At 39.1% G+C, this 23247-nt stretch overlaps 1 protein-coding gene across 1 annotated transcript in view; it reads right to left on the bottom strand.

Annotated features, from left to right (window-relative positions):
- The window catches only part of CPLX1 (complexin 1), a 106277-nt gene that overhangs the window by 26187 nt on the left and 56843 nt on the right, over window positions 1-23247 (bottom strand). Inside the window, exon 3 of the mRNA XM_032441280.2 lies at window positions 17236-17411. Within this exon, the coding sequence (XP_032297171.2) occupies window positions 17236-17411 (176 nt within the window). The remainder of the gene's footprint in view (window positions 1-17235; window positions 17412-23247) is intronic.

Raw genomic sequence — 23247 nt, 5'->3', positions numbered from 1 at the left:
TGCAGAGCAGTTTATGACTGTACACAATATATTTTTACCATGAAATGTCTTTTTTCCCCTCCTTTTTAAATTTAAATTTTATTATTTTAATAAATTTCAACAATGGTTGTGAGTTAGAGCTGCAATTTTTCACCACTGAACTTCAGGCTTATTGGCTGAAATGAACTCTGCCTACAGCATTGTGGTTCATGATGATTCGCTGCATTTTTCATGGTATGTAATTTCCTGCTCTCCATCTGATGTGCAGTAAAGAAGTTTGCTGTACTTTCTATAGCCATGGCTCTCCTTATCTCCTTAGTGTAAACATTCACTAGTCATGAACTAGACTTCTAACCACACGTAAGAATCAGTTTATTCTTTCATCCTAAGACTGTCAAATACTGACTCACTGGTACTATCTTACCTACATTTCTTTCTTGGATATATCAATCTCACTGGCCCAGTTCCTAGTATCTACAGCATCAGTTATCTAAGTTTGCTCTTTTAATGTGTCAGAGCTGTTACTGTCATTGGTTGTGACTGACTTTAAAACAAACAAACAAACAAACAAACAAAAAACTTTATATACACTGTGTCTCCACTTCCCAGGAAAAAAAAAAAAAAGGAAAGAAAAAGAAAAGGAAAAAAAAAAAAAAAAAAAAAAAGAGGTATTGACCACTGCTGGTACTTTCCAGTATTACTAGTAGTTTTACAACATTCACTTTATGGCAAATCAATAATAATGTTGTTGGGGTTATTCTTGCCCTATATATATATGAATATATATATAACCACCTTATTATTGCCCTTAATTCTACCAATTCTAAATTTCTGCTTCTGCTCTTTTTCCTTGTTGATAAAATTTGGCACATTTTATCATGTTATTCTTTCTCAGTTTCTTCATTATTATTTCTTAGGATAGGAAGATTTTTCCTATAATACACATATACGCTTAGTAAAACTTTTTTCATAGTTTCAAATGGTTATGTTTCCCTGCACAAAATGTGATCTTTCAGCTCATTTATTCCATTACTGTTTTGGACTTTCTAAAGCCACACATCAGAAGTAACAAATAATCACTATTTGTTTACTTAAAATTAGCATTGCTAATACAGTCTAAGCTCTGCTAATAGCACTTCATTCCTGCATGCAACAGAACCCAGCAGCTAGTACTAGATATTACCTGCTGTCCAGGAATGCAATGAGAGCTAGGAGTGACCAGCAGCTGCTAGCATCAGAAGTAGTTGCCAGGTATCTACCACCCTTTACACACATACAGAAGTTTTCTTTTTTTCTTTTAAGGGAATGCCTTTAAATCTTAGCTTTTTATTTTTTTTTTATTATTATTTGATTTTTTGTGCCTTGCATAAGATAATGCTATAAACTAGTAAAAATTAAGTTCTATTATGGCCTAAACAGACAAAAGACATAGGAAAGACCTATTTAATTTATAGTGAATGTTTCTGATCATGTCAGATATAGTAGCAAGTTCTAAAATTTTCTTTGAACAGTGATACTGTTTCAAGAGCAAAAAACAAAATATAGACTTTGAAAAGCAGTCATATAGCAGAAAGGCTGACATCTTAGGTAAGACAAACCAGAGACGACCAACTAATCCACACAAATGCACAGAGAAAGAGTTTAAATATTTACATGGAAAGTAATGCAAACCTTCTCCTTTGCAGTGTGTGCAATATACATGGTAAGACAACGCTGCATTTTTTTCCAGAAGGATACTTTCCTGGGTTAAGAACAAAGAATCGGAATGCTCCAATTCTTCAGAAAGGGAACCTGAGCTGAATACTGAAGAGCTTTTTTTTCTATGGTGTATTGAAGGCATGCAGGGAGGAATAAGAAATAACGAAATGAAACAAAAGAGATGGAAAACCATCTTTTAGTGGAAAACTTGAAATATGTTGTGATTAGCATAACAATATCATAGCTCCCGTACTAATCCATAAATTTGCATTTAAATAAATTAGATACTGTAGGTCATTTCTCTGCAGTTTAAGATTTTTAAATAAAAATGTAAGTTACTCTAATCTGTAGCTAGTATAATATGTTATTTGGGTTTGCTTTTTCTTTTCTTTTTTTTTTTTAAGTGAAAAAGTCATGCATGATTATCTTGTTTGTGCTTGTAATCAGCAACCTACTGTGACTTTGAATTAACTGGGATTCTACATTTTTTTCCTCTAGGGGTGGGAGGCAGGGGTTGCTGTGGGATACAAAATTGATAAAGGACATGGACTCAGAAGAAGCTTGTATTTGTTCTTGCTATGCTCCAGTAGTCTTCCCAATGGGATGGCTCCTTAAATGAACACTGTGTGCATGTGAGTGATGGGAACTGTGACAAACTTAAGTTCTGCTGTCTCCATTAGGACAGCAATCTGTAGCAGGATCAATAATGGCACTTCTCTCACACAGAGTGCTTTGCTTTTAGTTGTAGTATCATCTTCCAAAAACGTTCTGCCTCCCAGCTGAAAGCAGCTGGCTAAGCAAAGGAGTCAGACAAGTCCTTGCAGTATCATAAACCAAATTTTCAAGGGGAATGGAGGAAGACAAGCTTTGCATATAGCTAGTCCACACCACACCTCTTCTCTATATCTTCTCCTTTCACTTTGGCACACCTCTATTGCAGTGCCATCATGATAGGGATAACACTAAAACCAAGTGCGTGGTACACTTCCCACGTGGGACCAAAATTCTCCCGCTCACTCTACATAACTGAATTTCTTGCCTTTGAGTTCTGATTTTGTAAACCATCTTATGTTTTTGCATGGTGAGGAGAATACTGCAAGCAACACTGGCAGGTTTTACAAGAGGGAGAACTGTACTTGAAATGATGATCACGAGAAAATACGTAATTACAAATTTCATTGTGTTTATGAATGTACCACTGTTTTTTATTAATTAAAATCATGACAAATCAATCCAGTGCAGTCTTTAGTTAGTTCTGAACCATTTATGAATTAGTCTGTTTACACAGGCATCCCATGATGCAGCTTCCAGTTCAATTTTTCATTCATCTAGTGAAGTTGTTCACTGTGCCCTTGATTACAATAAAGCTTCAGAGACCTGAATTCTCCTAGCAAGACCCAGGTGCTTTAATAACTATTACTTTACTTTGTCAATACTTCAGAGCTTTCAAGTCTGATTTTAATTAGAGGAGCTGTGACATTTTTAGTATCTTCCAAGCAACTGCTTTACTTTGCAATCATGATGCTCTGATTACAAAAGGCTCGGGGAAGTGCTGTTGCAAGACAGCTTCCCTAGGAAGAGACATAGCTTTGTCCCATGCAGTTCTTCCCAAATTCCTTCAAAGAATGCTTATCTAGTGTTGAAGGTTTAAACTTTGTATTTCAGGCTTCTTTGCCAGAATCTTGTACAAACATATGCACATAATAGTGCAGAGCTTAACAAGGTTGTTTGTGAGCCATCACTGAGCAAATGTCAAGAAATTCTTCTAATAAAGCAGTGTTATGTTGTGTATTCAGAGCTTACTGCGTGTACATGTGAGATATGGGAATCAATTTCATACTCTTTGGTAATATCAGGACAGACAACGTACAGTAGCCTCAATACACCTGACTTAAACACCCCCCTGTAAATTAATAGCTGGATCCACATCAGTGTTTTACATCAGGCTATGGGGAAGTTCAAGGATTTCAATAATTATGTTTTGGAAAATTAAAATTTCTTTCTACTTCAGGCCACTAAGGGAAAACAGCCTATATCCATCAAATGAATCCTTTCACTAATCCTGAATTATATGTTCCCAGTTCTGGATATTCTTACTAAGAGCAGATGGTAAACCACAGACATCCTCGGTACTGTTCATAAGGCCACTATCATTATACCAGTATTCTCATTCACACTACTTTGTGGTTAAGACACTTGCTAAGGTACACACTGTAGGGAGGTGGCTTGAAATGCCATCATCTCCTGCCAGGATTTCACTATCTGCCTTAATTATGTGCAAGGAATGCCATGAAAGTAACGCCTCCTATTTTATGATGTTGGCCCACAATGTCAGAAGTGGATGTTGGTGGCATGGCAGTATAGGCTGAACTTTCCCACAAAGACTTCATTACATTACATTGCCATGTGACAGATGGCAGCAGAGGGGGAGTGTGACACAATGACATCTGACATGAAAATGCATATGAAGCAGAGATGTGTTACTGAGTTCCTCTGTGTGGATAAAACTTCACCCACTGACGTTCATCAGTGTTTGTGGAATGTTTCTGGAGACAAAACTGTGGCTGTGAGCACAGCAAAAGCCAGACTGCAAGGACAACATTTTCCATTGTAGCAATATAATGGAATATTGCCATCATAGCAGCTGTGAAACAGAGGGTTACCTCTGCTGGTGTAGACTGTTACAAGCACAGATTGTAGGCTCCTGTTCATCACTGGCAAAAATGCAGAGGTGATGACTATGTCGAAAAGGAATGTTTTGTAGCTGAGAATTTGCTTCATCAACTGGTGTTATTATGCTCTTTGTAACTGCTGTACTTCCATGTAAATAAATAGGAGGCACTGCTTTCAGAGTGACCTATCTAAGCAAATCACCACAGATGACAAAATCACTGGAAATGTATGTCTCAGACCTGTCCAAATAGTGACACACGTTGAAAATATGTTACTGAGCATGAAAACTTTTGCATAAATTTTATCAACATTCTGGTTTCAAAATTATTTTGAGTAGATTTAAGTCAATATAATGGGATCAAACTGTGGGCACTTCTCATTTGGTTATGCACAGCATTAAATTATAAAGAAAAGACAAAGAATTTTCAGGCAGGTCAGCTCTAACTCAGTATGAGAATGTTGAACTTGCTCTCAGTATTCAAAATCCCGAGTTTACACATGAGGAGTAACTGTCTTTTGCAGTGGGAAGCTGCCCTTTGGAAACTCAGGATCAGTCAGTGGAAGAAGAACAGAGTCTTTCTTTCTTATTTGTGTTCTAATCCTATTTTGCATTTGTGAGGCAAGCAGAGATAAAAAGCAGTGCTGTGAACACAAATCGACCATGCAATGTAAATAGCACCAGTTTTCAGCTAGAGGGTGGGATAGAAAAATCAATAAAAATGTTGGTGTCTTGAGTAATTCTCAACCCCACTACTGTGCATGTACTTGCCATCTAAGTTCACTCAGAGATTCTTGCCAAAGATCTCATAGAAAAGATTGGTGATCCAGCTGCAAGGGTGCAGGGTGGCTCTTAGACAGGCTCTAATGTGACACATCAGAGTGACAGGCAGACTACAACCAGCATAAGTGACAGGCCTTTTTCCTTGACACTTAGTAAGCCTGTCAAACTGCGCTGAACACTAAACCTGTGAGAAAATAAAAGTTTGAACAGGAGAATACATACTTCTGTCAAGGGAAAGAGCCTCCAGAGAAGCGCAGCCCCTAAGCCAGCTTTCTCCTCTTTCCCTCACAGTGTCAGATCCTTTGCAGGAGCAGAAATAGCCCTATCTATCTGGCAGTTTCTGATTTGAGGTTCTCCCACTACCTGTATAAAGTGAAGCCCCAGAGCTGCTCCTACATTCCTCAACATCCACATACACTTTTAAAGCCTGTGCAGCACAGAATCACCCCCAAACCATTTGCCGAACATCCAGCCTGGATTGCAGAAGAATGGCCATTCATCCAAAAGTAGGTTAAGTCTTTATCACCATTCCTAACAAATGGTTTTGAAAATGACTAAATTTTTCACTGTGCACTGAAATCTAACAATATAACATTATCTTCCTTTGCAACAAACCCTAAGAAATAGAACAGGAACATGCATCCTCTCCCTAAAGGGAAATGGGATGAACCCTTTTCAACTACTTATAGAGAGATGAGAGTCCATGGTCCTCTCTCTGCTCATATACATGAGACGTCCCAGCAAGACTTCAACATGAAGACTCTCTCTTAATGCTCAGCTTTATCTTCTTTGGAATCTGCCTTCTCCTTCAAGACACAGGAGAAAGGTACATGAAGAACAAAAGCACACAGCAGAACTGAGAACACATACTATTGACACTTTCATTGAAGAAAGTAACACAAGAGTGAGAATTGTCTCTCTAAGTTACAAAAGACTGGAAGACTAGTTGGCATATTGATAGAAGACATTGGTGTTGTACTTCTTAATTTATAAAGCACTGTGAAACTTTTAGGAGTTAATCAATGCAAGCTTATGGCTAATAAACTGACAGATTTAAATGTCTACATGTAAGGTCAAGGAACAGTTCCACTCAATTTCCTGAGTACTCTGCACCTTGTCCATGGCTTTGTGGAGATCCTGTGCCTGTTTCATAAATATCTCTCTCTGTTGCTGCTTTAAATTTTCTCACTTATCCCTCCTGCAGAGATTATGAGGAACACAAACACAATAGAGAAGGGCTGCAATAGTGTCAAGTAGGTCTTGAGGTAGGAATAGTCACCAAGCAGATGGAGAATATCCCAGATGTCTTGCTCTCAAAAATCTCCCAACCTCAGACGCATAGTAAAATTCAGCTAAATTTAAGCCACAGACTCGATTTCCTCAGCTGAACTAAAAGCCCATGATTTGCGAGACTAACGCAAAGTGTTTAAGGGCAGAAAGGTCTTGTTTGTCATTTGATTTTAGATTGACTGCAGAAAGTGGAGATGCACCTCTTCAGCTCACTGAAGGCAGTTTGCTAGCTTCCTGCTGTCTCAACAAACCTAATAGCTCCTCCTAATTGCAGTGCATGGAAATCTGTGATAACAACATCACAGCACAGTAAATGTGAAGATAGCAAGTGTGAATTTTCTAGCCAGATAAGCAGCTGGAACAAGTACACAGACATAATGAGGCCGAACCCCTGCTTCTCTGCAATATTTTTTTGCTACTTTTATTACAGAATACTAGGCGTGACCCACAGGGATCATCTAGGCCCTGCACAGGACCACCCATGTCCACGCTCTGAGAAGCCTGTTCTACCCACCTCTGGTGCAGCCGCTTTCCCTGACCCCCAGCTGCCCCTTTCCCTGACACAGCTCTATGTTGTTCCCTCAGGCATTAGCATTTGGCTTCATCTGTTGCCTTAATCTTCCTCCATATATATATATATGTTGAGCCATCTCCTTCAGTAATTGAGACAGGGTATGAAAACTCTCCATTTTTCCTCAGTTCAATTAGTAGCAATAGGAGTCCACGGGGAATTAAGAGTCACTGCAAGAGGCAGGCAAAGACTATGCAACTGCCACAAGCAGAGCATGCCCTAAACTTCTCACCCAGTCCCATGCCCAAACTCAGATCTGGTATTCTACCAGCCATCTTCTATCAGGCACATGAGGTGACTAATTCTCTCTGACAGTTGTTAAATGCCATGCTGATGAAACTCTGAGCAATGTCAGAATAGATGCACAGCTTCACAGTAAGGCCAGCATGAAGTCACATCTCGCTGTAAGGAAGCAGCTACATTTCAGAGCTTGTGTCTAGCTCTGATAACTTTTAACAGCAAAGAATGATGTATCCATTAGCAGAACTGTGAAGGCATCAGGCTGATTTCTCAAGCAGGTGTAATTCCACAAGCCTCATTAAGTCCTGGTAAGTTATCTGTTCATTCAAAACTCAGATAACAAACTGCCAGTATAAGAGACATAATGCAGCTAATGTCTGATTTGAAGCAGTAATGGGAACCCTTTGGCTGCAGCAAAAATGGAATAGACCTTTATATCCTGTTTCACTCCTGTTTCATGACCTTGACAGTCCTTGAATTAGCTTGACAAAAAAAAAAAAAAAAAAGGCAAACCCACAGCTGTCAAAGGGAAAAAAAAAAAAGTGGTGTAATGGTGTAACTGTACATATTACAGGCAATAGTGCTGATTAAATTACCTCCATACCATCTGCATTTTTTGGCTGACACAAGCAGCATGACCTAGAACAGAGATAACTACATTAAAGGACCAAACAAATAAAAAAATATGAGGGGGAGGTGCTGGAAAGAACTGAGAAGTCCCTCCAGTCACCTAGTGAAATTTTTCACCATCCTGATTAAGGGGCTTTCTTACTGAATATATATATATGTGTGTGTGTGTGTGTGTACATGTATATGTATGTATATATATATATATATATATATTTTTTTTTTTTCTCAAAACAAGAAAGAAAGAACCTCTGGGTACAAAGTGCTGTGTGCATATCCTTGTTTTGGTTTACTCAAGAGCTAAATTCCAGATGGTCTTGGCTCTGCTGGCTAAGAAAGTTCCAAGTGGCGGAGTGTGGGCATGGCAGCCATTTCCAGAGACCTGCAGGTACAAGGTCTGAGATGGTCTCTGCTTCCACATTCTAAACTTCTTTCATGAGTTGTTGCCTGAGGAGGTGCCTAGGTTGTGAGGAAGAGAAGAAAATCCATTTTCATAAAGATCAGACTACTCCCTAGGCATCCAGCTCCGGAAATCTATTTCCAGTTCAGCCACTGCATGGTCTGGGGCAAGCTGCTTCCATTTCCCATAACTCAGTTACTCCACCTGTAATTCACCAACAGTAGTGCTATACATATACTTAAAATACGTATATTCTGGAGCAGTTTTGAGAAAAAGCCATTCTGTGCATAGTTAGGTCTTGCTGGCTGGTGTAAGAAGAACCATGTTGCTACTCTTGCATTCACAAAAGAGCATCAAAAAAGGCAGAAATGGAGCTACCTAATGTCTCTGAGATGAGTGATATTATTATGTTTTTCAGAGTGAATGCAGGTAGAAATACACTGAAAAGACCAGCCCTCGCTTTCTTCTTAGCTCCATTTTTACGGGCTTGAAAAGTTCTTGCCTTGGAAAGCCAGCAAGAATGTGTGGCCAAAACTGAGGCACACAGTGGGCTGTGTCTACCATGGTGGAAGACTGCAAATCTTGCAACAAAAGAACAGTGGATTCTGCAAGCACATAGTCAGCTTTCCTTTCTTCTTCATGCAGATATTCAGGTCTGCCAGTGACAGGATGGTTGTAAACGTTACCACCAAGTTGAACAGCCACTTGTGGATCATTGCTAGTCCTCTGAACAAGGGTAGGTCACCCATGCACTTTCTCAGGCTATGGACTAGACATGGGAAAAGGTGAATGCAGACTGCCACTCAAACTGGAGCAAAATAAGATTTTGTCCTCACTGCAAACATTCCCATTCTGGTCATCTTCCCTTTGCATATGCAAAGAAAAAGTATCTTTCAAATTATATAAAATCTATTCAATCTCTTCCTATATACATATTTCTTTGTGTGTATCTGCACTCAAATCAGGGAATATATGATGGCTGTGCATACAGTTTTCTGCAATGTAACCAGTTTGCTCTGGCTCTGAAAAGAAAAACAAAAAACCCAAGAGCCTCCAAACTAAACAAACTCCTTAAACAGCAGTTAAACCATCAGAAAAAAAAAAAATGCACAAGAGAAACAGAAAGATCTTGTACTGTGTGATGAGACAAAAAGTTACAAACAGCTACTGCCTTCCCCCATTTCCTCTGGAGGTAACATAAGTAACTGATGGGTTAATGGAGGTCTGAGAACCCTTTTTTATGAAGATGAAAGAATTTGTTAATTGAAATGCTGTATATTTGTTTCCGAATAGATAATATAGCAATGGGGTATGCCGGCATGACTACCTGGTGTGTATTGGACAGTGTGGCAACAGAACAGCTACTCCAGTGGGGTGGCTGGTCAGACACAGATGCTCAATTACAATAGTACTGGAAAAGAACTTGCAATACCACATTTTGGGGGATTCACTATTCTTGCTTTTACAAGCGAGACAAATGTCTATAGCTCATATTTCAAGAAGTCACTGCCAGGAGGTCTTGAGACACCACTCATAAGTCCTTCCAGCACCAATCACTGTGTGTCATCTCCATGGACTTATTTTGCAACCCAATCCAGAGATGGTGACGCCTCGTGCCCGCAATGTGCATGGGTTTTCCCAGCCAGCTCAGTAAGACAGAAGTAGTCTAAGTGAGGACGTCAGCAGAATGACTCCAAAGCCAACCCAACCAGTGCATAACGGTAAAAAAGGCTGTATTTCAAGTGACATTTCAGTAAGTTCAGAAGTATCACCCAGTGGGATCTAGTTAGCAAGTATCCAAAGTGACATCTACTGGTGTAAATTTGGATTAGCAAGAAATGTAGGAATGAAGTTACAGTAGACTTGCACAAAAAGAGCTGCTGGGTGAACCCCTTAGGTATTAGTGGGGGAATATGCATCTGGAAATGGAACCTGCTGTGTTCTTCTAAGTAACTGACCCCCTAAGTATTACTGATGCAGAGGAGAAGATGTCAGTTTGCTTTTGAATTGAAATGTGCCTCCCTTTTCCTTATGTTAAAAATGGCCTAAAACTACAACACAGAAAGGAATCCACAAAGCTTTTCCCACCAGGGAAGAGCAGTTATTTTAATGTTAAGAGAAAAGGCCTTGCAAATATACATTCATTAAGACTTCCTCAGGAATTCCCTAAGTGAGGCTGGATTCATGAAGACAAAAACATACTGCATATCCTGGAAACTTCCATGGAGATATAAGGATGAAATCACAAGGGTTAGCTAAGTACAGGTTCCTTTGAATCAATCCAAGGACGACTATGTTTCATACTGTCCTAGAAGCTCCTTGTCTGGGACATCAGTCACTGTTGAAAAGCACATGTGGGAAGTCAGTATTCTCTCTTTCAGCCTTCAGGAGATGCTACTGAACTAAGGAATACCCAGATAACTTTGCTAACCTTCAGCTTTCTAGTTGTGCTCTCTGGTATTGGAGATTAGTTTGTCAGTCTTTTTCCAAATAACAATCACTTGCCTCACAGCCAAGTGAGACTTTTACAGAAATACAAAGCAGAAACACAAACCTGATAGGAGTATTTCCAAAGGCTGTGAGTGACAGAGAAGGGAAATAGGTAGTTTAGCAAGATGCTAGAGGGCTTACTCTGAAATGTTCCATACTAAAGATCTTTATTCAGTGTTATGGGGAAAAGTGATATGAGACTTTAAGAATTTGCCTCAAAGACAACACAGACTGGCCAGGACATCTTTGCATGGGTCAGATTGGTATAGAAGTTCTGGCAGGAGGGAAGTCTAGAAATGTTCAAATCATATTTATCATCTTTAGTGTCTCCAAATGCCAGTATGAAAATGACCTGCAGTGGTATGGTTCCCCCTCAGACACCTCACCCTGCAAATGTCCTTTGCTTCCTTTGCTCTGCCTGGGTTTAATCAAGCTTCCACAGTCCTCAATAGTCAGTGAATCAAATCTGTCTAGATATACACTGAACACTTAAGGACATATCCTTGCAGCTTATAGCCAGAGAAGCGCATGATTAATTTGTTGTAGAGAATGCAATTCTTCTTGATCATCATCATCATTAGTGATGTTATGATTGTATCCACTCACCCAAGAGCTTACTTCCACAAATGCACAATACAATCCATTGTCCTACAGAACATCACACTGGGAATATCGTAGTCAGGTCTACTGCTGTATCATAATCGGAGCACTTGTGATGCACCCATAAATACTCTTCTGTCTATAGCACAGATAGTACCAGCACTAACCTAAACTAAGCAAGGAATTATTTTTTTTTTTTGTTGCAGGTTTTGGGTTTTTTTGAAACCATCAAAAGCACAGAAAGATTCAAGAGAATAAAATCTCTCAATCTGTGTAATACATTGATATTTTTGAAAATCTTTTAATATCCACACAATGAACAACAGTAACCACAGCTTAATTAGATCACATGTGCTGGGTAAAAGTTCACCTCACTGGTTTAATACCAATAATTTAAAAGGGAAGAGATCAAATAGGCTGTTTCATTGAGATACAAATGTTATCATTTGAATTGTAGAACTGAGGAAAATCTCTTCTTCATCATCTTTTGACACTCAAAGAACACAATTCCTATTTTTATTTTTTTTCAGTTGTTAGTAGCCTCCAGTGAAAAATGTAATATATGTTTCTTCCTCCCAAGGAAGACTGAATCTTCACAATTGGGTTTTCAGGCACTGAAACTTCATACCTTTTAACAGGAATTTATAAAGCCCTTGGCAATACCTGCATCTTTAGCCAAGAATGAAACATTCCACAGATGCACTAACACTGGAGAGTTTAGCTAACACCGTGAAGCTATTTTATAGCAGCAAGGTTTTACCAAAGTTAAGTTTGCCCTGCTGAGCTTGCAGCCTATTTCTGAAAGTTTGAAACTGCTGGAAAACAGAGACAGTTCACATACTGGTTTGCTTCTTCCTTGTGACCAGTCATGGATGCAAATATGCTAACGAAATATAAAGTAAATCATTCTATTGCATAGTTATGTTGCATGTTGATTATATCAAACAAGAGTCTAAGGCTATTGCTATTTTTGTCTGAATGATTTATCACCAAAAGCGAGTTTCAAAAGCAGTGAAAAAATAAAAAGAAAGAAAAAAGTATGATGGAAATACTTTCCTTCCAGAGAGTACAAAAGCCTGGACTTCTCCAACTGTCAGTAATCCAAGTATTCCAACAGCACCCACCTTTAATTGTGGAGATACTGAAATTACAGAAGTCCTAAATATCTTTCAAGAACTGGAAATTTTTCATGCTTTTCATGGGATATGGACATTTCCAAATACTGCAGAGAATTTTACTGCCTACAGATGAAAATTTCTAACCAGTTGAGAGCAATTAAGAGACCAAATGGGAACTAAGAATTAATGGCTCTAATCAAGAGACAGATGGACTTACACTTAACCAGCACATTTCCCTATTGTCTGATATGCTGCTGGTAGGAACAAACACCAAAATTCTCAACACCATTCTCTTATTGCCAGCCAGCATTGAGACAAGCAAGTTCCACAGACCGGGGCCAGCTGATGCAAAGAGATGACAACATTGTCTTGCCGCCAAGGCATTAAATATATAATATTTTTTTAACTCAGTATATAGAAAGCAAACAAACGTATTTTCCCTTCCCAAATAAATCTCAGAAGAATTAGGGAGATAGACATGTTTACCTTGGGTAAAGGGTTTATGTGTGTCTTCATCAACTACGCTAAAGAAAGCATAGCAACAACAAGAATTCAGATACTGCCTAGTAAGTGAGGCTAGGATGGCAAAGACTGAGTACTAAACGTCTGCTTATTAAACAAATGGTTCAGCTCATTGCATGCAATAGGAGAAGAGTGGTTTCTAGTACCACAAACAGAACGTGACCATGCCACTAAGCACAGTTTCAGAACTATTAAACAGCATCCAACAAGTTAAATTACATTTGTAGAGGCAACTGAGACGTCCAGCTTTTGAATTTTCTCTTTGCCACATTTATACTTCTCATGCAGATTGCAGGCTCAGCTTCAAGGACAGAAATTCTTTACAATATAACTAAACTTTACTTTTGTTCTCTACAGCATATAAGGCTACTCAAAAGCAAGCTAGGTCAGAGACACTTCCTACATTTTACACTGAGAACTGAGCATACAAAATCTACTACAAACGTGAATTCTGTCTTGAAGCCAAGCCATTTGATCAGAGGACCATGTTTAAATACTTTCTCATTGAAACCCATCACTGTGAGGACTGTCCCAAGCTCTTCCTAACTCAGCATGCACTCAGAAATACCAGTTTTCCAGAGCATCAGTAAGACTTGCAGGAAGTGTACCACAGGCACTGTATCACTAGCAGCCTAGATAGGTGGAGTATTAATTACAGCGCATGTCCTAAGGCTCTCTCCGGCCTAAGTTCCACCACAATGGAGGAAACAATTAATTATGTAATTAAGTAATTGTGGATCTTTACACTGAGAAAAGTTAATAGCTTTCACAGCCCGGGTATGCAGGTATATAACACAAGGTTGTGGAGTAGGGTATTCAACCCAGGAGCACTGTAAACAAGATGGTTGTTCTTGCATAGTATACTGATAGTACTAGTGCTTGGCACTGATCAAGCTAAAGTGATATTAGCTATTCACTTCCCCACCAGCTGAGCATCAGAACCTGACTCATTTGCCTCATCAAAGGCCCCTGAACAGTCTTGTCTGTGGCAGTCAAGTGTGGCACCTCTTCCCAGAGATGACTGTGGAAGAGTCCAGAAGATGTATGAAGCAGCAGTATTCAAATCAAGCCTGGGTCAAACCTCCATCAGGCCAGAAAGCAAGCTCCATACACAGGCATTGGAGTAGGAGGAAATTCTTCACAAGCTCTCAATCCATTTTTGCAAAATGAAAAATTTTCTGAACTTTAATATTAGGTTGGAGCTGGCTTTAATGTCAGGTAAGAACGAGGGTAAAAAAATAAAAATCAAAATGCCATCTCCAAATGTCATTCTTGAAAATTATTTCCAGACAAATATGTTCTGTATTTTTTAATGAAAAAAATATTTGATTGTGGCATAATCCGTTCTTTCCTTACTCTAAAGATTTCTTGTGCCTGGCTGCCAAGTTGGCTGAGTTCATATGTAATTTCAGTTTAACAGACTGGATTAAAAACCTGAAGTTATCTAGAGCATATGAACCACATCATTCCCTTCAAGCTCAACCATGGCTCTCACATTTTCCTGAAGCCATAAAAAAGAAATGGTAACCACAACACTTGCTGAAGTACTGAGGTAAAAGGTCCAAAACAACATGAAAAATCAGTTGCTTCTGTTAACATTGCCTAGAGTAATACCAGCTGATTCATGAAGCCATTATGCTCTGACCTGTGCCTGGGCCTGGGCCACACTTAAGGCCATGTCTTTGTGGCTGTGACTTTGTGACCCAGGTGCTGTGCTTTCAAACTTTTCTTCTGAATAAATAACCTATTTTTACTCACACTCTCAATTTACTTGCTCATTTCTTGCTCCTTTGCAAAAAAAGGATGAAATCATCTGGGAGATGTCTAATATTTAAATTTTCTAGGATGTAATTCATACTTGCTAACAACAGATTCTGTTGTCTAACATAGAGGCTGTGTTTTGGTTTTCTACTCCTTTATATTTCTGTTTTCAGTGAAGCTGATAGAGTCAAAGGTCATTTTTAAATGAACAAGGAAGGAAATAAATCAATTGCCTTTTTTCTTGTCTTTTAAAACTATTTTCACAATTCTAGTCACAAGGTTACAATACTTGATCAAATCGATCTCTGTCAGGATAAAGTCTCTCTTTCACATCTCTCAAGCTGAAAAAAGAAATCCCAAGCTGCTGCTTTCTAAAGCCTTATCTGTCTTTTCTGATTCTGCAGAAAACAGCTTCCTCTTTCAAACAACATACTACCTGAGATTATCCCCATGAGAGTAAATCACACCGAATGAGGCTCCTGCATTTCACAAGACCCTGCTGCTAATCTCAAAGGTAACCCATCACATTGCTATAGAAGTTGCAGTACAGAGCTTTGACTGAGGCCAAACAACATTCCTCCAAGTGTCCCTATTTGCCCTCTCTGTACAGCCAAAAATTCACCTGTCAAAGCAATACTGATCAGGAGTCGATGTATTTCCAAGAGACTTCCACACCCAATACTCAGCTTGACTCAGCAAAGCTGTCAATATCCCAGGGAAACCGCTATTGGCTAGTTGTTTCAGCCAAGCTTAAACTGCCTGCAACCTATTCTCCAATATCTATATGACAGTCAAGGTCACCTATGATTTGTAACAGCGAACAACTCAGTTGACTTAAATGCTTTCATTACAGTTTACCTAACATCACGAAAAATGCAATCCTCATCTATCTTGTCACTTCAGTAGCACAGAAGAACAGACAGTGACTATCGGAAAAAAGGCCAGGTACCTGCAACTAGAAATTCATTACACTTCTTAATGACAAAATCAGACCCATGTCAATGCTTAGAAACACACAAAGTACATTAAGCACACAGTACACACATTAACATATTTATATTAAAATATTACATTACAGGGGTATATATTCACTAAATATGTCCCCAAAACAATAGCTTTTAACAAAGTTAAAGTTCTGAATCTGTCTGCCTTATGACTAATACCCTCTTTAAGGATCATATGAATACCCATGTCTGTCAGAAGCGGAGTCAGAGCCAGATGATTCACATTAAATTCTATGTCTTCTTAGAATCTTAAGTCCCAAATTCTTCATTTGCAGAACAATTCTTGATACCTCTTTCCAAGATATATTGTGACTCAAGAACAACCCATCCTTATTCACACTTCTGTCCTGAATCATAACAGTTGTGTCTGAAGTTCAGCCTCGTGTTGTCAATGTTTTGTTTATGCACAGTCACTCTCAGCAGTGTGGTGAGACCTGAAGCTTTCTCCCATATACATTCCTGCACAGAGGTAGGCACACCACATGGTACATCTCTTATACTGTGCAGGACTTCTTCATTTAGTGCACAGGTTTTGGTCTAAAATTGTTATTGAACACACGACAGGAGCTGAGCCACCACACCCTGTCCTTATACTCAGCCTCTACTCCCTTCTGGACATTTTATTCCTTGACGAGTAATGTAAACCATGGCACAGTACTTCACTATCAGGAACTCCTCCATCAACCATTAGCCATGCTTGTTTACAAGTTAAGTTTTTCTAAAGAGTCGGTTCTGATTTGGTCTTAAGGATGTGGAAGCAAAACTGCCTTTTCTGCAAACACACAAATCCCTAAACCCAATGCATTGTAGCAATGGGTTCAGATATCTTAGATTAAGCTAATTTCTCTAGTAAAGGTTTGTTTCTTTTCAATCTCATCCTAAATCTTCACAATCATTCATTTGCTTTTCACACTAGATTGTAGTATTCCAAGAATCAACCATTAAATCCAGATTGGCTCTCAATGTTTAAGTTCCTTGGGTAACTGAACCTCTCTATTCTGAGTTTATTTCCCTGCGAGTAGTGGAAGCCTAAATATAAAAAGTAGAGTAGATTGGTCCCATCTCAACCATCAACACAAATAAAGCCTCCAAAGCAATATAGACTTTATTTCTCAGAAGCACAGTGAATGATGATGCTACTCATAAATTGCAAATATAAGCTCAGAGAGCACATGTGCAGGGGATACAGAAGCCTGTAGCATTTGGAGTAATGTGGGCATTTAACAGAAGATGAGAAAAAAAGTTTTCACCCCACGCCTGCACTCCCTATTTCAGTAGTGCAATGCTTCTCAGTATGGGAGGCATGTTTAACCAGGGACAGAGATCCAGGAACAGTGCACAAAATAGAAAGCTCATTGTGGTAAAGTAATCACCTGGCTTTACCTGGGTGCTCAGGGCACTGGTTACAAATCAGATGAAAACAGCAGTTCTCCACTGAGCATTGTAAGTCACTCAGTGCATTTTGAAAGCCAGATCCCTACCTTGTCTCGAATCCCCTGTCTCATAACTTCTCTTTCAGCCTCCATCTTGGCATACTTGGCTTTCCGCTCCTCCTCTTCTTGTCTGAGGGCTTCCTGTCGTTCCTCTTCTTTCTTGGCAGCATCAGGGTCTTTCTCCTCATCCCCACCCAGCATCTTCCCCATGTCCTTGGTAGCCCCTAGAAAAAGAACAAGAGGAAGACAGTCTTGTAAAAATGTAGGAAAACCATCATGATGCCATGTCTCCCCATGTCCCCCACTCAGGAAGGCTTAGGCTGTAAAGAGACATTGGTAAAATCCTTTTTCAAATAATGGTTCATTGTCATTCTTAGAAGTTAAGTGTGGGGAAGAGATTTTCAGTCTTTACAAGTCTTCCCAGGACGGAGATGGTTTAATATTGGTTCTTACAGGTAGAGAAATCTGCAGTACGTCAGGGTAACTCCTCCTGAACTGCCCTGGCAAGGACCAGTTGCCAGAATAATCACTGTCTCTAACAACCAACAAGGACTTTGTGAAAATGTGAGCTTTTCCATGACTTTTCTCTCTTTTTTATTCCACCTGCATTTCTTTTTCCTGAGTGTTTATTTTCCCAAAGCTCTAAACTGAAAGCAGCCTTGAACTGAAAGCAATCTTCCAATGCCTCCAAAATGTGAAAGAGAAATGGTGCTTTTACATCCCTCATAAAGGAGCATGGGCAAGCTGATCATTTTATGCCTAACATCCAGCATCAATAAATGGTTTTTAGAAAGGAGGGAAAAAATAAATATGACTGCCTCCATTCAGGTAAGCTAACTGCAAGCCTCTAGATACTTCCAATACTTCTGGAAACCTGTGGAGGAAAAGAAGGCACTCAGAGATCCAGCTCACAACAAATCAGCTGAAATTTTTGTGCTCTTTTCCACCATCAGCCTGTGTCTACTATCATTTTACCTCCTCAACATTTTGAGGATAAATTTACTCAGCCTAATCAATATTTTCTTTCCTTGGATGCAAGAAAGGCTAACTGAAATTGCAAGCAAGATTTGCTAGAATTTGATAGAAAGCAGAAAAGCAATGCACCCTATCTGTGGCATACATTTCTACAGCAGGTACATCACGAAAGAGCTTTTCTGTGTATAAAATAAAATAAAGTTTTAAATCAGCAGTACTTTCAGTATCCCTAAGTAAGACTGCAGGATGTACCGAGAAGTGGCTGAAGCTCCAGGACACATTTTTGATACTTACTTCTTAAGAGATGTAAAACAAGGTCAAAAACTGTCATCTTTCTGGCTCTTGTGAACAATGCATACAGCAAAGCACGTCAACAGTGTTCTGGGCTCCATTAGAAAGAGCACTGCCAGCTGACTGCAGGAACTTATTTTTCCCTCTACTCAGCCCTCCCCCTTACTCAGCCCTCTACACCTTACCTGGAATGCTGTGCCAAGATTTGGGATCTCCAATACAAAATAGATGTAGAACTACTGGAGTGACCCAGCTAAGGGTCAAGAGGATGATTAAGGGAATGAAGCATCTCTTATACAAAGAGAGATTGAGAGAGCTGGAACTGTTTAGCATGGTGCAAAGAAGGGTGAAGGGCTCAGGAAGTGTCTCAGTAGTATGCATAAATGTTCTGTGAAAGGGAATGAAGAAGGAGCCAGGCCACTCTGTGGTGCCCAGGACAAGAGGAAAAGGGCACAAACTGAAACACAGCAAATCCCATTTAATCATAAGAAAAAAAAATATATTTTTAAGGGTGCACAAAGAGGAAGTAGTCTCCCTCTGCAGAGATGTTCAGAATTTCACAGGACTGTTCTATGCCACTTCATGAGAAAGGAATTAACTAGACAATCTCAGTGGGTCCCCACAAACATCAGCTCTGTGATTCTGTGAGATCTCACAAGTACTTGGTATAAATGTTAAATGAAAGCGCAGTTTGCAAGGGCAAGGTTGCAGAGCATGTATACAAACAGATCCTGGATCAGACCTGATGGAAAGTAAATTCTTAGTCCTCCTGACCTTAGGCATAGGAGCACCATCTCCTAAGATCCTTCAGTAGTTTTTAGTATCTCCCTGACATCAGTCAAGCTTTTACACAGGAAAAAGAAACACAAAATCAACCAGTAAAAGCAGTGCTCAATCTGTTACTGGTTCAAAAAGAGAAAGAATAAAAGGAAAAAGTTCTCCTAAATATTGTAATGTAAAGTTATTTTCTGCAAAAGCTTTTGAAGAGCATTTCTAAAGATGACTTGCAAAGAAAGATTAATAGGAACATCCTGGGCATCCTTAATCAAGCAAAGAACGATGGAAATTTCCACATCCCATTGCTTCAGGTAAGGTAATTAAGTCAGATCAGCAGAACTTCTTTAACACAAAATTCATTCGGTAATGCAGATAAATAGCACTTCATGCATGTCTTCAAGAGGGCTACATAAATATGTGTGCTTAGATCTCAGAGGATGTTATGGAAATTCCCCTTATAAATCACAGGTGTCAGAGGCAGCAGTGAGAGGGTCATTTGAAACAGTTATGCCCTAAGGAAATTCTGCAGGTAAAAAGTTTTCTATATAGGCCAGAAAAATGGTTTTAAAAATACATTTCTCTCTTAAACATTCAGTAACTACTGTCAAAACTGCCTCCCTTTTAGAACTGTACACTTTGAAAAGAGTAAAAATGGCAACTCATTTTGCCCTGCCTTACATGACAGGAAGCCCAGGAGATGGATGTTTTTATACAATTATTTGTGGCTGAACCGTATTTAGACTGAACAGATAGGGCAACTGACGTTTCAGGGATTTTAAACAGCAGCATGGCTTTCATGCTATTATCTAAGAACCTGCAGCTAATCACACTGGAAAAGGAATGGCCACTCATTTTGCAGCATCACTTCAGAACCAGAACTAACATCATATTACTGACACTGCTGGGGAGAAACTTTTTATTACCTTGGCCACAGTGCACATATTAGTTTATGGCTGGTTTACTAGTTGAACTCTGACATTTTATTGAATGTTGTAGTGCATGAAAAAAGGTGAATTTGCCATTGAGGAAAAAAAAAAACCAAAAAAAAACCTTGTAGCAAATACTGTGGGATTCCTTCTTCTGCCTACAAGTCAAGACTCTTAATCACTAATTTGGCAGGAAAGTTTGGACTAGTATTTATCTGAAGTCTTCAATAAACAAAGTACTTTCATATGCAAATTTTTATTGCAATGCAAATCATACCCAAAGGAATCAGTTCTTATCCAAATATTCCTGGTCAAATCTCTTTCATGTTACAGAGATACCTGCAGATTACTTCTTCTGGCTAATGTGACACACGCTTGGTGTTCTGTTGCAGCCAAAATACACACCAGTATGTGAGATTATTTCAGACAAAATACAAACTGTGCCTCTGTTTTCCCACGCCCTCATCTAAATATCAAACTGCATCTCCAACCTGTTCACTTTCCTCCAGCAAATTATGTGTAAAGCATAAAATGAGCTAGACAGGCTGAAAGAGCAGATGTCATCACTAGGGTGAAATGCCAACAAAGTGGCTAAATTCAGATTTGAACTCAAAGATGTTTTCCAGGTAGTCTCGCCTGTTTCAGAAGCAAAGATCCTATCACTACATCATATCATTACAGTAAGAGTATCCAGTATGATCCTGTTTTTTACAAAAAGTAGACCCACATCTGCTCTTGATCCGCTTGAAAGTAGAACAAAACAAAACAGTTTCAGAAAGTTTTCTGAGTAAAACAGTACATTTCTCACTGTAGAAAGCTGCTTTCTTGTAGATATCAGTGACAAGGACAAAGATTCCTCTGATATCTGCCTTTCATTCCTTTAAGTGGAAGATAAAGGTACAGGGTCTTCTCTTTCTGCAGTTTTATTAGACATAGGATACCAATTCCCAGTCAACAGGTAAATAACACATCAATCCTTTCATCTGAAAAAAGGTCGTCTTTTTCCCACTAAAATTTGAGTAAAAATTTAACAGCCTTTCAGAAAAGTGTCATATGCTTTACCAAAACAGTACCTGTGTAAACAAAAGATTGTGTTTGTACATTAGTACTGAATAGCTCCGAAGGAGCCATCACAATTTATCAACTAACACACCTATGGAAACACATTAGAGATCTCAATTCTGTAAACAAACCACTAATGCTGAGTTCACTTAAGGAGTACACTTGAGAAATCATTACACCTTTGGAAAGGCCAATTTTCACTCCTTCTGGTGCAGTGGGGATCTTTGATAATTATCATTGCAATAAGTGAAAAAATTCTTGATGCAGTTCAGCTCCCAAAGCTCAAAGCAGACATGGAGCTCTGTTCACTTCTCCATATCCACTCAGTTGAAAAACCTTAAACAAATGAGAAAGAATGTATTGATTTGCATTTTTGCTCCCTGGGCCAGGCTATGGCTTGCAGTATATTTTTGTGTCAGTGACATGCCTAACATTTTCAGTGCTTAGTTTTCTGAAACATGACAGAAAAATAAAGTTGGAATGATTCCAGTGAGGTCTGTCTGAACACATCAAGTGGTAAGCTATAGATCCTGAGCAGTCCAAAAGATATCTAGTGGTAGAATGCAAATGGCCATGCAAGCAGTCAAAAATGAACACTCAGAGCTTCAACTTTCTGTATTTACAAAGTATAGACTTTTTTTATTAGTATTTATTTTTATTATTTTGTTCTCTCCATCCTTACCTCAGTGGATAGGTGTCATGGTTTAATAATTTTGTATTTTTTTGCTATCAGTATTCCACATCATAACATCATATAAAGCATGAATAATTTTACTGAATCTGCAACTTACAGAAGAAGACTACATCTCCCAGGGAACAACACGATAGGTCACGGGACCTGGACTCTATATTAACTCTGTCGCAGAACAGACTGACGTCTTTTCGAGTTCTGGCGTTCAGGGGAGTGTGTGGGAGCCTTCAGCCGTTCGCCTAGATTCACAGTAGGCCTCTCGGTTACGGGACTCATTCTCTCTCCTATTTTGCTTGATTCGTTAGCTCAATTTCAATTATATTGTATTATATTGTGTTATCCTGTATTTCGATATAGTATTTAGTAAATAAGTGTGCCTCCTTAGATCGTTGCCGCTGTTTTCTTTTCCTAATTAACTTTTTCCTTTCGGCCTAGGGCCCCTCCGGGGCCTACGGCCCCTGTCACGGACGCAGGTGGATTTTTAGTTCAAACCGTGACAGATTTTGGTGGAGAATGCGGGCAAATTGAGTTGCTGTTTTTCTGTGTTTTCTTCTGTTGCTCTTTTAGCTTTTAACAGAGCTACGAGTTTTTTTCCCTGTTAAGGAGCTATCTCGTGTTTGCGATTCTGCACCTGCGAGCTTGACCTTGAAAGTCCAGGCGGACTGCCAATACTCCAGTATATTTTATAAACACTGCTGAGCTTTGTTTTCTTTTACTTTTTTCTCTCTATTGGAGGAAAAAAAAAAAATGTTTTCTCTACTAAATTTGTTTTACCAGGGACTGTGTGCCATTGGTTCCTTTTTTTGAGACGCTCCGAACATATTGGGCCATGTTTAAGCTAGCCACTTTTTCTTATGGAGCTATACAATTGTATAATGGATTGAAAGCATGGTTAGCAATGCTCACTTCGTATCTGTATACAGCTCCAGAGGGAGCAACTAATGCAACTAATTATACAGAAATGGTGATTTTTAAGCGTGCTCCTTTTTCTTTCTATGAATCCTTTATGCAGTTTTTGAATGATCAGTGGGTCACACTCTTAATCTCCCTGATCTTACTGTTGATTATTGTAATAATCTCACTCAGTATCTGGATTTATAACATCCGGAGGAAGTCTTCCCTAGAACCAGAGAATACTGAGTGGCAGGGAGTGTGGAGAGGCTTTGAAGAGATTCTCAAAGGACAGACATCTTCAGTGTTATGGAGCTTCACTCCTGAACACTTGAAGAATCCTGAGAGTTTGATTGCATATTTGAGGCAGGAATGTTGTGGCTCAGGCAGATCTCAGGAGGCACAAATGATTTTGGGCCTAGCTAATGCTTATCGGGCCTTAGTCAA

Source organism: Coturnix japonica, chromosome Z (genome assembly GCF_054131305.1).
Source record: "Coturnix japonica strain WE chromosome Z, WE-NBRP24, whole genome shotgun sequence".
Classification (NCBI taxonomy): Eukaryota; Metazoa; Chordata; class Aves; order Galliformes; family Phasianidae; genus Coturnix; species Coturnix japonica.
This window is presented reverse-complemented; position numbering and strand designations above follow the sequence as displayed.